The 17,330-nt window shown below is 36.4% G+C and overlaps 1 protein-coding gene across 1 annotated transcript in view; it reads right to left on the reverse strand.

Moving 5' to 3' along the window:
- The window catches only part of gnl2 (G protein nucleolar 2), a 22,237-nt gene extending 7,301 nt beyond the window's left edge, over window positions 1-14,936 (reverse strand). The window contains exons 1-9 of the mRNA XM_059338556.1: window positions 14,703-14,936; window positions 13,344-13,428; window positions 13,143-13,237; window positions 11,506-11,645; window positions 6,627-6,811; window positions 6,460-6,526; window positions 3,966-4,124; window positions 3,737-3,850; window positions 1,688-1,816 (exon numbers count right to left, since the gene is read on the reverse strand). Of these exons, the coding sequence (XP_059194539.1) occupies window positions 1,688-1,816; window positions 3,737-3,850; window positions 3,966-4,124; window positions 6,460-6,526; window positions 6,627-6,811; window positions 11,506-11,645; window positions 13,143-13,237; window positions 13,344-13,428; window positions 14,703-14,766 (1,038 nt within the window). The 5' untranslated portion in view covers window positions 14,767-14,936. The remainder of the gene's footprint in view (window positions 1-1,687; window positions 1,817-3,736; window positions 3,851-3,965; window positions 4,125-6,459; window positions 6,527-6,626; window positions 6,812-11,505; window positions 11,646-13,142; window positions 13,238-13,343; window positions 13,429-14,702) is intronic.
- Between the last annotated feature and the right edge of the window lie 2,394 nt (window positions 14,937-17,330).

Below are 17,330 nucleotides of genomic sequence, written 5' to 3' on the forward strand. Positions count from 1 at the left end.
ATATTTTGTTTTCATGAATCAACATTTTCAAATTGATTTTGATAGAAGTGTATTTAAGTGTTTAACAACTCTATTCAAAGATTTTAGACTTAATATTATATCCTGGTCCACTCTACACTCACCATCACTACTGGCCATGGTGGCGCTTCATCAGAATGACTGCTTCTCTCTCTCTCTCTATCCTCCCTCCCTCTCCCCCCTTCAACTTCTATCTACTCTATTCTCTGTTGATCTGCCCTGTACAACCACATCTTTTTTTTTGTAGGGCCGGGACTCGATTAAAAAAATAATCTAATTAATTAGAGGCTTTGTAATTAATTAATCGAAATTAATCGCATTTTAATCGCATATAAATATTTGACCTGAGAACAGTGAGAAGTAATTTTTTTCACATGGATTTTTAGTATACCATTGAATAATGGCTGAATACATAAGCTTAAGCAACAAAAATATTGTTTGTTTTTGTTCAAGTCCAACAGACCAGTGCAGTTTTTGCCATTAAGTGTAGCAATAGCATATTTATAAATATAGTACATTTCATAAATTCAGGTAGCCTATAGGTAGGTAGACCTTCTGTAAACTAGAATACTTTGGTTTTTGAAGTAAAACACAATCCACGCTAGCTACCACACCGCTAGCCGCTAGCTGCTATATGTTTAGCATTGAGGTGATACTTGAGGCTGGATGTGCTGCGGTGATATGTGAATTCCTTGTTGCCTAGCAACACAACCATGCTCTTATCCACGCTTCCATCCGTTGGTTTTTAGTAACTAAATGTCCCATCATCCACGGGGCCAACCAAAGGTCTCATCAGCTTCTTCCTTCATGTTCACTGTGGTTTGTTGTTGTCTCAACTCATCAACGCTAGTTGGTGCTCCAGTATAATCGGTCCTCCTGAAACTCATCCAGTGAGAAACGTTCCGCGGTGCAAAAATAAGTGCGATTAAAATGCGATCAATTTTTTTTAACGCGTTCATTTGTGTAATTAATTTTTTGTGATTATAGAATCTTAATCAGTTTAAGCAGATGGAATATATGTATTTAGAGTAACCGCAGTTTCTAAACCAATATTAACCCACTGACGCCTAAAACGCCTGTAAAACCTCTGGGTGATTTTAAAATAAGCCCCTAAAACCTGAAGTTTTTCTGGAAATTCAACAGAAGTGTCAACGCTTCTACTAAATAATAGATTTTTCAGCCTCTGTAGCAGATAGAAATGAAATTCAAAAAGTATTTGAGAGCTTATACAAATACTACAAAATGACGTATCCGCTTTCCAGGCTTCAATGGATTAACACACGATCAAAATAGTTGTATCGAAAGCATATTGCATGATTAACCCATAACTGCATAAAGAGAGGTAGGACACACACAGTTAGTGAATTACGCATGCATTTGATAGTGACCCCCATACACAGTGACAGAAAAAGAGTAGAAAACAGAATAACTGATTATTTTAACACTCTCCCTGAGGTTTCTTCTTCTTTTTTCCCTGTTAAAAGGGTTTTGAGTGAGGGTCTAAGGACCACGTACAGTCTGTGAAGCCCTTTGAGGCAAATCTGTGATTTTGGGCTATATAAATAAAATTGCTTTGACGTGACTTGACATTTTGATTGGTCGTGCTCTGTTGCATATCACAGTTTTAGTTTAGTTTGCATTGGCTGAGATGACCCTGGTCGAGCCTTACCTTGGTTTCTCCAGCGAGAGGTGCCACATTGCAGACCTTCTTGGAGCGCAGCGTGTTGATGACGGAGCTCTTTCCCACATTAGGGTAACCGATGAAACCCACACTTATCTGTTTCTTGTCTGTGTGGAGCTGTGGGGGACGAAAAAATAAAGTCAGAATGCTGATTCTCCTAAACAACGGCCTCGGTCTGTCCTCAGTGCACGGAGGTAATTTCAGATGGAGCTCTGTTGCCATTAGCAATAAACCAAGAGGACTTGTCATTACTCCAGAACTACAATGTAGTTTGTTCAAAACACATACCAAAGGATATCTTTAAATGGATTTCTTATGAAAACATGACAATCACGCAACCTTTTAGAACAAAAGATGGAACTAGTATTGGTTTTTTTGTCTCAGGAGGTGAACTCTAAAGGCTGTTTTGGAACAGGTTCTTTACCTAATTATCGCCCGAATATTTGGTGAACGCGGTCCAACAGATAAAAACTTTTACGAGAACAAAAACAACAACCAAAATCAGACAAGTTTTCGTGTCTCTCTCATAACAGCCTCTATAAATCACAACATTAAACCCAACAAGAACATTCCATTTGAATATCAAACCCTTGATTTCTTGACCTTTTTCAGATCTTTTAAGTCCCGCGCTTCACTTCACTTCACACAGCAAATACGTAACTTTGCATGTTCAGGTTTTAGGGTCGGTGATGTCACAGTGAAGGTAATTTTTATATTGGGTTAGCGATATCTGATATAATGAAGTAAAGGTTTTTGGAAATGTGATTAAATAAATAGAAAAAATATGTCTGAAAGAATGCCTTCTTACTACTCCATGTTACCATAATGCAGTTATTGAATTTCAGCATTGAAAGGCCCTAATGCAGCCATAAACATAAAACAAATCTCCAATACCTCACATATTAACATACTGCTCATGCCTATCCTTTAGGTTAATACATTAAAAAGCAGCTTTGTTATAAACATGACCATTACTGGGGAGCTGTGATGACTCTTGTGACTCTAGATATGTAATAATAATCAAACTATTTATTAACCCTTTGATGCACGACATATTGACCCCCCTTCTAATGCACAACATGAGTCAAAAATGACCCGCATTCATTTCCCAAGTTATTTAATGCTGCTGTGTGTTTCTGTGTTCTATCTTTTGATATCAACTTATTTTATGATGGGATATTCCAAGTATTCTTTAAATATCTTGTTTTTGATAACAGATCATTATTTCTATTTTGCCTCTCATACTTTATGAAAAAAAGTTTTTGTAGTATTACAAAGCTAACTACTTAGCTAAGTAGCTTTCTAAGCTAACTGCTTAGCCAAGAAGTTAGCTAAGAAATTAGCTTAGCAAGATACTTAGCTAAATACTTAGCCAAGAAGTTAGCTAAGTAGGTAGCTTAGCAAGCTACTTAGCTAAAATAATGGATTTGGGTCATTTTTTACACATGTTGTGAATTAGAAGAGTAGTGACACAAAAAGGGATTTTACAAAAAAATTGATAAAGGAAAATATAAAATTAGGATGTATGATGATCAAAAACAAACTAATTGAGGAAAACCTGGAATACTGAATGATGAAAATAATTTATTTCAACGATATAGAAGATAAAAACTTGTACATATCGGGTCACTTTAGACCCATGTTGTGCATCAAAGGGTTAATACTGAATAAATAATTATACTGTAAATCCTTTCCATCTGTTCACTATAAGAGTTACTTTTGGACTTTGGAAAAATGTGACTACAGAGAAGTGAACCCCAAGCCTTGACATCAATTATCCAGCTATGTAACTGCAATCACTTTTTATTTTCATAAGTAAATCTATTCATGAATAGTACACTCATAAGTCAAAGGGGGTTCTATTTAAATATTTAAGACCTGATATAAAAAAAACAAATAAATGGGTCTTTCGCAGATAAAATGATTCATCTGACTGGAAAATAACTGGATGGGACATGAAGGCAACAATCTGTGATTGTTATAAAGCAATAAATATGACAAATCAAAGATATTTTTCAATTCCAGGTATGCGCTTACCTTGCCAAACTGCCGGAGCAGCTGGATGAGGGAGCCTTTACCGAACGAGTTGGTGAGGCTGGCATGGAAGGCCAGAGTGGGGTACTCCTGGGATAAAACAGCTACCCACCGTTTCTAAAACAACAATTGGGTGGAGATGAAGACACAGCCACACAATTTAATATTGTAAAAAAACAAAACAGATGAAATCGCTCCAAATCAAAGATGAATCGGGTCGTAAAGTTCGTACCGTGACCCAGGTGGGGATGAGGTCACACTTGTTCAGAACGAAGATCAGATGTTTCCAGGATTTCTCCTTCTTCATGTACGCCTCGATGCTTTTGGAGCGCGTTCCCATGGGATCACGGGCGTCCAGCACTTGGATGATGACATCAGATGAGTCGATCACCTATTCCAATAAAAAGGGATGTAAAATGAGGCCATTAGAGCAGCGGTTCCCAATCTTTTTCTTGAGGGACCCTCACTTTTACCATTGTGAACTTTGGCGACCCCCCCCCCCCGTAGAAATAATAGCCTGGTTCATTACATACTGTCTATGCACTTTGTGTTCTTTATGCACACTGTTCATTGCATCTTATTTGTTTCATACCACCAACATTTTTTATACTGTATATTCATATTTATTCTGCACTGGAATTCTACTCCTAAATACATACTCCTTGTTTAGACACTTTATATTTTTTTGTATTTTTATTGTATTTTTATATTTTATTGCTTGAAGTATGCCTAGATTGTTCTTTTTATTTAATTGTCATTGTCTATGTGTGTAATGCTGCTGCTACACTGTAATTTCCCAGCTTGGGATAAATAAAGTCTGTCTGTCTGTCTGTCTGTCTGTCTGTCTGTCTGTCTGTCTGTCTGTCTGTCTGTCTGTCTGTCTATCTATCTACTAACAGGGATGTTACTAGGGCTGCAACTAACAATTATTGTCATTATCGATTAATCTGTTGATTATTTTAATTTCTTTTTTGGAACACATTTACGTAAAAGACATACAAGTAAACAAGGGTACTAAGGATAATCATAAAAAAAAAAAAAGATGTGATGGACCCGCATAAGAAACCTGCATCCCAAAATCTCCCCCATAAAGAAAAAGACAAACATAAAAAGGCATGCATATCTTGAATGTATAATTCAGCCATTTCCATATTTAAACTATTTACTCCATGACAGCCAGAACAGAAAAATAGGAAAATATATGGTAGCAATAGAAACATATGTCTAAAACATTAAAATTAAAATAAAGAAAAAATTATTGGTCTTTATCCCAATCTTTTATAATTGCTAATTTTGGCCAACCATCTGATTGTCGCTTTCTTTTATTTTTCATCATAAACTTGGTCAATAAAAAAATGATGTTTTAGGAACATAATGAATGGTTCCGATTAAATATATTTTTCTTTTTTGAAAATAAAAAAAATAATATGTTGATTATTTAAACGATTAATCGATTAGTTGTTTGGTCAATAAAATGTTGAAAATGATCAATCAGTGTTTCCCAAACCACAACATGACGTCCTCAAATCTCTTGTTTTGTCCACAAACCAAAGAGATATTCAGTTTATTGTCATAAAGGAACAAAGAAACCAGAAATATTCACATTGAAGAAGCTGAAATCTGAGAATTTGGACTTATTGTCTTAAAAAAAAACCGCTCAAACCAATTATTGGATTATCAAAATTGTTTTAATTAATTTAATAATCGATTATTGTTCCAATACTTGAATAATTGTTGCAGCTCTAGATGTTACACATGTCCTTATTCTCACGATATAGCCTTTATTTTTAGACTTTTCTATAGTGATTTTTTTATTTAAATAAATGAATAAACGTTTAATGTAGCCCTTATTTAGTTGTTTTTGTCCCACTAATTAATTAAATGCTGACTCATCTATATTTAACACATTAGATTTATTACATCCCTTAAAATCAAGAGGGCTTCGCGACCCCCTGTGGATCTTTGGTGCCCCCCCGGTGTGCAATATACATGTGCAAAAATACATTTTAATGTATACATACCAGTGTTTTCCACACATAGACCATTCTGTGGCGCACCCCCACATAATGGAGACCGACCGCCACAAAATGATTGTTATTTTTTTCTCCTCTCTAGGACAATAAAAAAACTGTAACGTTCGTAACGTTAGCCTACGCACAGAAGACACCGCATTCACATCAATAAATAAATGTTTTACAATGAACCGGGCCGATCTCAGAGCTGTCAAGACTCTCCGGTAACGTTAAGGCATATTGAATGGTTGTTGAATGCCGTTAACGGGACGAGAGCAGTCCAAACGGCTGCTTCAAGCTAGCTACATCGAGGGTAGGTTCGCTTCCTGTTTTCAAAGTAAAAGCACAAATTCTATCGTTGTAAAGGGCAACGGGCAAACAGAAGTGTAAACAGCTGGTATTTAGACAAATTAATGACGCACTGGGGATCTAAGTGGCTACTTTCTCGCCTGAAAATGTTTGAAATGTCAATAAAGTGATATATTTAAAGAATTTAGGACTTTACCAGTGTCAGTGGAGCACCACAAATTGCAATCTGGTCTGTGGGAAACACTGCATACAGTATAAGCAGCTTAATCTAAAGTTTAAATAAATATTCTTCTGTCCTTACTAAAAGGGGAGTCATTATAAAGTGCACTTGCAGTAGGTAAAAAAGTATTCTTAAATCTGTCCTTTTTGCATTATAGTGAACGATACGATCTGGCACAGCCCTACCTTGTAGAGTTCTCCCCAGATCCTCTTGGACTGCCCCTTCTTGAAGATTTCCTCACGTACTTCCTCACTGTTGCAAAAAAATAATGATAGCAAAATAATTGAGCAACCATGCTTCTGGTCAGTTGGACAAGCCAAATACAGTAAACTGAGTCTTCTGGCGGTCTTACCGGACCCCGGTGTCCTCAGTCACCAGGTCTTTGTCCTTGTCTGCACTGTAGGTGAGGGCCGAGGCCTCAGCTTGTTCTACCAGGTCCTTCATGTCGTCCACCATCAGACTGGGCCTCTTCCTCTGAGCCTTCGGCCCGAAGGTGGTCTCAAAACCCTCCGTGTCTAGAATGTGCACCTTGGAGTTCTGCAGGTTTGGAAACAATTAAAAAGATTAGACTTAAAGCTGTGACTGTTGTTAAAAAATGTTTTATTCTGTTAAAACAGATCTTTCATTCAGGTGTTTACTGAATTTGTGTTCTGTCTTATACATAATACTATATAATACTAGGGCTTGGCGACATGGACCAAAAGTCATATTCCATATATTTAGGCTGAATATCGATATACGATATATATCCTGATATTTTTATTGCAAAGTGAGAGCAAATAATCAGTCAAAGTCAAAGTCAAATATGACATGTCACAAGTTTGGTTGAAACTTTTTATTTAAGTCAACATAAATACTGTATAACAACTAGGGCTGGGCGATATATTGATATAAAAGATGTATCGATATATTTTTAAATGTGATATGGAATTAGATCATATCTCATATATCAATATAGTTAATTTTTTTCTCTTTTATATATAAATGCTGCCCTTACTAGGGTTTGCCATATTTAGTTATTTTGTAATGTTTGTTATTCTTTTCTCATATAAATATATTTATTTGAGAAAAAGATTGGCCTATTTTGTTTCTTAGGCTATTTTATTTAAGATTTTTTTTTATTTAAATCTGCACTTTATGGAGCTAAAAAAAAGACATTAAATTACCCAAAAGACCAAAACACATGAACACTTTAACACAGTGGAGACAGAGCTGACATCAAAAATGATTTGGCGACCCCCAGAAATCATCTCGCGGCCCCAATTGGGGACGGGACCCCAAGGTTGAGAATAGCTGGTCTAAGTGATGCAGTCGATTCAGGGGTTTCAGACAGAATCACTAAAAAATGCATACAGTAAACAGAACACCAAAATATGCAACAACTAGGCCAATGAAAGGGCCAAGCCCTTGCCAGGACCGGTTCAGTATTCCAGTGATTTTAATCAGAAGTCGTAGCTCTGTTGCAACACTGTCATGAGGGGTTCGGAGGGGGACAAACAGTTTATAGGGTTTGTCAGAAATTTAAGGCTTCAGGTTGCCTGACGGTCTGCCAAGACCTTCTTCAGGCTCTCCGCTACTTTGAAAAAGCATTTCCCCGACTAAACCACGAGCTCTGGTTTAACTCATCTGCCTTTCTGGAACAGAATCATTCCACTGGTCCATCAACGGCCTGACATACAGATGGTTGAGGAGCATTGTTTTTCACTTAGTCTTCTATAAAAATCTTCCAGGTCATGAATTGGCTATTAGCAGACCAGGATGTCTTCACAAAGACGGGAAAATAATTCCCCTCATAGGCAGGATCCGAGACTATGGTTCATAAAGATTTTGAAGAATAAAAGTTGAGAGCCCTGAAGGGGGTTATATAGTGGAGAGACATTAGTTGTTGTTTGTTTTTTTTAATTAAATACATTTTTTTAATTCTAATTAATTAATTTATTTATTTTCAGTTATTTTTGGATAAATATATACCGGTGCTTCTTCTTTTTCTTGTATGTATTTATGTTTGCTATTATTATTCTTAACCTCTTTATTTGTAAACAAATTATGTCTTCCATGCAACGATTATTTTATTTACTTGTTGTATTGACCTTTCTTGAGTCAGTCTTTGAGTCTGAGGCTTCGTTTATTTTATGTTCTGTATGTGTCTCATAGATGTACATGAAGAACACGGTGAGAGATGCCTGTAACCAGAAAGGGATTAGCACTGATGGTGATGGTGTTTGGTTGTTGTTGTTGTTGTTGTTGTTGTTGGGAGGTGGGGGGTCGTATTTTTATTTATTTTATTTTACAATGAAAATAGCCTGGCTAACACCAGACAAATCTCAAATGAGATTTGGTCTGGAAACCAACCGTTCATTTCTCCGTAGAGGAGGTGTGGTTAACGATCCTCCAGAGCCGTTTATTGGACGCTTAGAATGTCTATCAAAGCGTCTGTAGGTAGCTCTTAGCCAATCAGATCAGTTATACCAGATGACGTAGTAGAGCAACAGAAATGGATGTTTGTTGTGTGTGTGTCTGTGAGAGTGTTGTTTGCTGCTTTGCTTCTCCAGTTCTCGCTTTCTGCAAGATTATTTATTTTCACGCTTTATTCCCCCTCATGTCATTCAGCCACACACATCCACTGATTTTATGGGCAATAAACAAGCTGCTGCGGGTCTCTGGGGGCTCCGCTGTCCCCCGGCTCGGAGCGAGATCACCGGCGAGACCGCCGGCTCGTAGCGACATCATCGGCACTACCGGTGATCTCGCTACCAGCCGGGGGACAGCGGAGCCCCCAGAGACCTTTCGCCTTTCAACTTTCGCTCTAAACTATTTAAAACACCATCTACAGCTAAAGAGAGTTTCGCGTCTGCAGCAGCCATGTTGGATCCGTAAGAAAACTACAAGCTTCCCTCTGCCGAGTAGTACGCGTCATCGTCTTGCCGTCCCTCCACGCTCTGTGATTGGATCCCTAAAACAGGGCTAAGAAACGGCCCTGGTTTCCAGACCGCCTGGAGGTTCGAAATTAAATTCGAGCGCGCAAGGCAGTCTGGGTATACCCAGGCTACAATGAAAATGGAAAATAAAAAATGTTAATCACAAAAAAAAGAATAAAATTTTAGCATGTTTCAAGCACTTTGTAGCTGCCTAAAGCAAAAAAAAACTCCAGACTCTCCAAGACTTTATCATATCGTATGTATGGGATTAGAACACTGACATGAATCGCACAATCGTAATGAGTCCCGCGCGTGCAAATCAAACATCTGCGCGTGCATATTGTTTTTTCGAGCGCTTTCAAATCACTCGCGAGCTATTTTGTATCCTGCATCTCTGCTCCCTAGAGCAATATTGTAACCAGCGAGGTGAAAAACACGCTTTGCGCGCGCAGAGTCCGCTCGCAAATCTTTTCTCTGCTCGCTCACAACACTTTCTTCTGCTTTTTTTGTTTGTTTTTTTAGTGGGCAGTTTTTGTCAGTAAGGGGGCGGGCCTGGGGGACATGCCAATCACCATTGTACTGAATAGAATTGGTTGAGCGACTTCACCGATTAGACCAGCCATTCTCAACCTTGGGGTATTGAGATGATTTCTGGGGGTCGCCAAATCAATTTGGAAAAAATATAAATGCACAAAATTAATATTAAATCACATAATTTCAGACAGGGAGATGTTTTAGTTGTTGTCTGCTTCATTATTTGTCCAAAATTGGTCGTATCAACTGAGTTTATATGATCTGAACTATGCGCGTGAGATTCTGTTCAGTGAGCACAGTGGAAAAATAACTTTAGCTGTAACTGATGCTGGAAAAATGGAGCGATGGCTGCAAAGAAAAGCTCCAGACTGGGTCAGCAGCAGCAGTAGCAGCAGCAGGGGTCCCAAGGTCTACACCCAGAAAGACTAACGGGACCACCAGACCAGAAACGGAGGGCAGAGGGGCCGACACCAGCTCCGTAAATATCAGCCTGACTTCTAAAAGTATGGCTTTTAGAGCACGACAAAAAAACAACACAGGATATCCACAGTGTGTCATTTGCTCTGAAGTGCTGGCAAATTAAAGCTGGATTAGACAGCAAGGTACGGCAGTACCACGAGGACAAACGGGACAAATCTCACAGCCCTGAATGCCTGAATAAGATGGATTGTGATTTGGCGCTGTATATTGTCTTGACTTGAATGTTTGCAAAATGTCACACAGATCAATGTACTTCAATATCTGAGCGCTGTCTTTTGTTTCCTCCATCGTTGACATTAATCTAATAAAACGCTTTGATAATTTTTTGTAACTTGGATCCTGTTTCACACATAAACTGTACATTTTTTATTTTGGTAAACCTATTTTGTTCATATTCTAGATGTTATTCTTTGTACCTGAAAATTATAAACTTAGTTTATTAAATCATTTAAAAAAAACTTAATTTATAAACATAAATACTAAAGTTTAGCCTTTTCCAAACTTTGAAGACTTTGGACGAGCCCTGTGCTGGTCACATACAGCCATAATGTTAATGGAAAGGATAAAACTGAATAATGAATTATAAGATGGTGATGGCAATATAACAGGTGCTTTTCATGGCAACTGATCAATTATTAGACATAAATGTAAAAAAAAAAAAATCAGTAAATTTAACTCATACAAACTGAGAATGGTCTTATTTCCAAGACGGACTATGGCTATAAAAAAAAAAAAAAAGATTGAAACAGGCCCAATGATAAGCTGGAAGAGAACAAAGAGAACTGGATCGTGTTGGTTATGGGGTGGAAAAGTGAAAGGCTGGCGGAGTTTAACTGTGTGCAGTGCCAGTACACTCTGTAGGGTCACAGTGTAGCAGAGTGAGCACTGAATGAGGATTAAAGTGAGGCCTCACATTCATCTCACCTCATAAATCCCCAGAAACAAGCCACTGAAGAAAACAGAGGCATGATTTTCTTCTGTACCGAATGATAAAGGCCAGGTAAAAACGGCTTCATATTAGGGCTGGGCGATATATATCGATCTAAAAAATATACTGATATATTTTTAGATGCGATATGGAATTAGACATATACTATAGTTCATATTCAGCCTAAATGTATTGGGATATGACTTTTGGTCCATATCGCCCAGCCATACTTCATATGCCAATATATGCACAATTCAATGTATAAAAAAGGTGTTAAATCGCACAAACAATGCTCACACAGCCCCTGGAAAGCCTTCCTGGGACACAAGGAGCATTATACAGACAGGAAAGCTCCTGCTCTTGTTACTTACGTGGGCTTTGACTCTATCATGCAGGAGGGACATGGGGAGTTTACTTTGTCTCATCACCACCCGATACGGATCCTTCTGCACGGCTCCCATCTCTTCCTGGAACTTCTGGAGGGACGACTGCTTGATCACACGGGTATTTGCTGAAATACGGAACATGTAGACGTCCTGTTTAGTTCAGATTTTCCATTTTTGTTACATTTATAAACCCATGTCTTATTAGTTTCCCAAATTTCCCCCAAAACCAGCTGATTAGTTACAGTATTTCAGAGGTATTCAAAATTGTTCATTAAAAGTCCACATATGCATTTTAAACCCTTCTTTCAACATTAGCTGTCACAACAGCACCAACACAAATCAAGGATATAACTAATTATTTCAAGTATTGTATGATTAGGTTACAAGGTTTGCATTTGAAGTAATGAAAAGTAATGAAAAAGCGTATTTGAAGCCTCGCTGGTTCAGGGAATGGTTCGAGTGTTGGCGTGAAATATGAACATATGTAAAGCCTAATGGATCCCCGCAAAATTGAGTCCAATCACAGTGGCAAAAATATTGTTTCTTAATAAAAATGAATAAAGTCATAATCATCACCCCAGTATTCATCAGCACAATCACTTTCTAATCTTTGGAAAACACTCTCAACAGTTTTAACATAAACATCTCATGTCCTATTGGATATATTCAAACATTGATTGAAATCAAACTGACACGTTGTTGTTTTTTTTACAATAATAGACTTTTACCATTACCCATAAATTAATCCAAAAAAAAAAGAATGAATGAACCACATGAAATCAAATTAAGTTGTTCTTGGCAGAGATTATTCCCATGCTGACACTGTTGCAGACAGACAAGAGGCCATCACAAATATCGTATTTTAAGGACTATAAGTCGCAGTTTTTTTCATAGTTTGGCCGGGGGTGCGACTTATACTCTGGAGCGATTTATGTGTGAAATTATTAACACATTATTACCGGTATATCATTTCACATGTTGTTTTCACACTAAACTGCAAGAGGGCGCTCTAGGCCGAGTATGAGGATGAGTCTGACATAAGCGACGTAGAAGAAGAAGCGTATCTTCTACCTCCGGAGTTAGCGGAGTTGTTTAAAAGTGACACAGAGGATGAAGATTTCATTGGATTTTAGTTATTTGGAGTGACACGGATGGTTTGGTAAACTTCTTAGCATGTTATTTATGCTATAGTTATCTGAATAACTCTTAATATGTTATGTTAACATACCAGGCACGTTCTCAGTTGTGTCATGTAACGTAAGCATACCGTACAATTATTCAGCCTGTTGTTGCCTCTATTCTATTTTTATTTTAAATTGCCTTTCAAGATGACATGTCTGTTCTTGGTGTTGGATTTTATCAAATAAATTTCCCACAAAAATGCGACTTATACTCCAGTGTGACTTATATATGTTTTTTCCTTCTTTATTATGCATTTTATGGCTGGTGCAACTTGTACTCCGGAGCGACTTATAGTCCGGAAAATACGGTAGTTGAAATGACAATAAAGGGTTGTTTCTGTTCTTGCAAGTATGTAACTCATAGGGCACAAAAACAGACAGAGCAAATGCAATGACACAGATATAACTGACAACAGATTCAAGTAAAGAAAGCTCACTTACTGAACCACTTGATGTTTGGTTCCACTCTGGCTACGGTCCCTGGAGCCACTGTGGACTGGAACTGCAGAGGTTTGATGACTTTCCCACGGTCGTTGCTGGAAACAGAAGATCAGTGTGTCAGAGTGAATATGCCAGTTATTGTCATATTTATCTGCCAAACAGCAGCTCATGAGAATAATGTAAATATTTATCATTAATTACCATCTCTGCTTCTGTCTGTACATATTCAGACGCTTGATAGTGGCTCGGTCCCTCATGTTGGTCCCACCAGCACCCTTGGCTCGATCTGTGAAATACACGTACAGTTATACTGGGCTTACACCAAAACATTTCCACAGGAAAAAGGAACATCACAATAATGCTAGTAAGCTCAGTCCTCAATAAAAATATAGAGATGTCATATATTTAGATTATTTGGGGTGCTGTTTCTTAGTAAAGAGAACAGTAAGGAGACCCAATTAACATTTATAAATAAATATATAGCCTACATGAATAAGTAATAAATGATCGATGACTAATGTATGATAAACTAAATGAAAGTTGATAGAGCTGATACAAATTATTCAATTAAATAAATTATAATTAAATATGACATAAATGTATTCATGAATTCTAATTTTTCCTTTCCTTTATTCTTCCTTAGATCTATTTTTACTGTAAAATAGTCAACTTTTCATGTCAGAAAAACAGAAACCCTTTTTCAGCTTTGTGAGGGGCATTTTGTGGCGTCTTCTCCTCTTCTTTTTTGTGTTTTTTTTTTCCCAACACGAACCACTGCAAACACTAGAGCAGCTGGAGCCAAAAGCTGCTTCTCCTCCATTTAGCAAGTTTTTACTAAGAGCATGATGGGATAAAAAAGCTAAAGGAATCTAGTTGTAATCTTGTAAATAGTTTCCCTGCAAGACTCACAGTCTGTTTAAAATCTCAGTGTGAGACTAAAAACTCTAAACACTTCAGGGTTCCTTCAGTAGACATCCTAATGACTTATAAATAAGAGAAACTGTTTCCAGATTTTAAGAACAATTAGTCCAAAAACTTTCACTTGAAAGCATGTTCATTGCACCTTATTTGTTTCATAGCACCAACATTTTTATACTGTATATTCATATTTATTCTGCACTGGAATTCTATTCTACTCCTTCTTTAGACACTTTATATTTTATTGTATTTTTATTGTATTTTTATATTTTATTGCTTGAAGTATGCCTAGGTTGTTCTTTTTACTTAATTGTGTTGTTATTGTCTCTGTGTGTAATGCTGCTGCTACACTGTAATTTCCCAGCTTGGGATAAATAAAGTATATCTATCTATCTATCTATCTATCTATCATATTTAAAAGCCCCAACACAGTGTTAGAGCAGTAGCTAAACTTAACTTTAGTTAAATCAATCTGAATCCTGCGTTTAATTATGACGCAGTACACACTTAATGCCAGCCACTAGCTAATTTTAACGAAGGTACAAAACCATTTAATGTATTTTCCAGACTATAATATCACCTGGCTAGCAACACTTAGCATTAGCTGTAAACAAACGGTGTGGCTAACGTGGTTTAGCTCACCAGGGTTGCTGCTGGACGACGAGGGGTTTATGGAGCTCTTCCCCTTGAACCGAGGCTTCACCATGGTGACGGCTTAGTCGGCAGAGCCTTCCCCGGACAAGAAATGAAGAGAAGACACGACGGTGTCTGAAAACTGAGCGTTAGCTGCTGTTATTCCCTTCAGCTCAGAAGTGGACACCGCACACGTGTTGATACGGTGAAACCGGAAGGACGTCATCGGCGGAGCGACAGTGACAACTAAGCAGAACAACGTCATTTTTTAACTATTTCTTCAATATTATGACAGCCTGATGAATGTATAACCTTAAAATCCAATTACTACATGATTAAAAAAAAAAAAAATCATTATCAGTGAATGTACAGACTTTATGTAGTTCGTATTCTCTGCGTGACCAATGTATGTACCTCTTTTTCTTTTTTATTATTATTTTTATTTATTTTATTTTTTACTACTATTTCTCCGGATTAGTTCTTTGTTTCATGACATTTGTTTGTTTCTTGAAATCCCCTTTTGTCTGACCTCATGATTGTAATGTTAATTAATATCAATAATTAAAAAAAAAAAAAACAGCAAGTGCACCAACACCAATGTAAAAATAAATAAATAACCAAAACGATACCATACATAAAAAAAAAAAGCAGAGCACCATCACCGGATTTTTATGTGAATTTAAAAAAATAATATCAATCTCTCTCAAACTTATAAACTTAAAAAATAAACATAAATATCAATAAATAAACATAAAAACTGTCAAAATGCACGATGAAAGAAGAATTGGGTATTTTTTAAAATAATAATATTATATAATGTATTATATTCATTTATGTACTTCACAATTACAATTATCCAGTATCTGATTATCATTATAATTTTATCTAAAAAAATATATTTCTATTTTTAATTTATTTATTCAAATTCACATTGTTTTAACTCCTTGTGTTTATTTTTTTCAACCCAATTTAAACACACTTTGAGTTACATTTTTATGTTATTAAAGGTGCTATATAGATTGTATAACATGGAGTTCAAAATGCTACTACTATTATTATTAGTAGTAGGAGAAGTAATAATAATAAGTATGTATGTGTGTATGTATGTATGTATGTATGTATATGAATATGAAGAAATGAGAAATTATGTAGATATTTAAATACAACAGATATATATAAAGACAGTCTATAAATTATAATAATATCAATAATAGTATTAATAATAATATAATAAGCAGAGGAGAAGGGGTAGGAATTTATAAGTGTACACTTCTTCATAGAAAGTAACAACTGAGCTGTTGCATGTACAGGTTTGACCTGTTCTCGTTTAATTTTCTTTATTCTCTTTTTTCTCTCATTTTATATTAATTTCATTTCACTTTTATTTTATCTTATTTTTAGTGTTTTCGAAATAAAATTCTCAATCAATAATAATTGTTGTTGTTGTTATTGCTGTTATTGTTATTATTGATATTATTGTTAATATTATTATATAACAGATAAATGTCTGAAAGTAGTTTAGTAAAAAATGCATTAAATAGATAGATATCTGTGAAGTTGTATATCTTTGAGGGAAAAAGAATAACTCTACAGAAGTAGAGCTCAAATACTCCTCTCTACATAGTCTAAATATTGTATTGTACTGCTATACTCTTTTCATACCAGAAGAGGGCGCTATACAGTTTCTATTAAGGTGCTGTCACATGCCACCATGTCCTGCTGTAGATCTTTGGCCTGCCCTGCTGACTTTAGCCCTTTATTACCTGAGTGGCTGCTGTTTGCAATTTAAAGTGAATCACAAGTGAATCATAGGAGGCATGAAAGAGTTGAAATATTTGTTTTGTCTGATGGTTGAACAAACATGTTTTTGCTAAAATAAGACCAGAAAAATAATTCATGATCAGGGCTGTGGCTTTTAAAAAATACTGTGATCATGAGTCAAAGTAACTTAGTTTACCAAAACATTATTTTAAATTTCTATTTGTTTCAGTTAGCTGTCAAATGACGTGTTTTCTGTTTTTCCCAAAATGAAGATCAACAACAAAGAATGTTGATCCAAAACCTTCCCCACATTTCCAACTTCTGGTTGGGAAACACTGAATAATTTATATTTTGTTAACATAAAAGTACCAAGCACATGAACTCAGTGTCCTCCATGTGGACTACAGGCCAGCTTATGAATTGCAAAAATAGTCAAATCAAAGATACAAATACTGATTTCCGATATTAGACGGATGCAATAGTTTAATGTTGTTACTCTATATTTATTTGACAGGAATTTTAAAATATTCATCCTGGCTGGGAGCTTATTTACAAAAAGAAAAAGAAAAACAATCCCATGATTGGATGATTTTCATAAATGCAGAACTGATGCAGGCCTGTTTGACACAGGAACATATGAAAGGTCACGTTTTGTCTTCTTGTGATGATGCTGCCTTCACAGTGTGTACAGTATGTTACACAAGTGTGGCTCAGAGCCAAGGTAGGCAAGTTCGTAGAGACTCCGGTCTGGAGAGGCGCCATCCAGTATTCAGTTTATACAGCAGGGAGACCAAGGAATGTTCTCTGTTCATTTTCATACAGATGAAATTGGACCTGACTGCATCAGCAATCCACTGCAATAAATGATTTTTAAAA

Source organism: Centropristis striata, chromosome 8 (assembly GCF_030273125.1).
Source record: "Centropristis striata isolate RG_2023a ecotype Rhode Island chromosome 8, C.striata_1.0, whole genome shotgun sequence".
NCBI lineage: Eukaryota > Metazoa > Chordata > Actinopteri > Perciformes > Serranidae > Centropristis > Centropristis striata.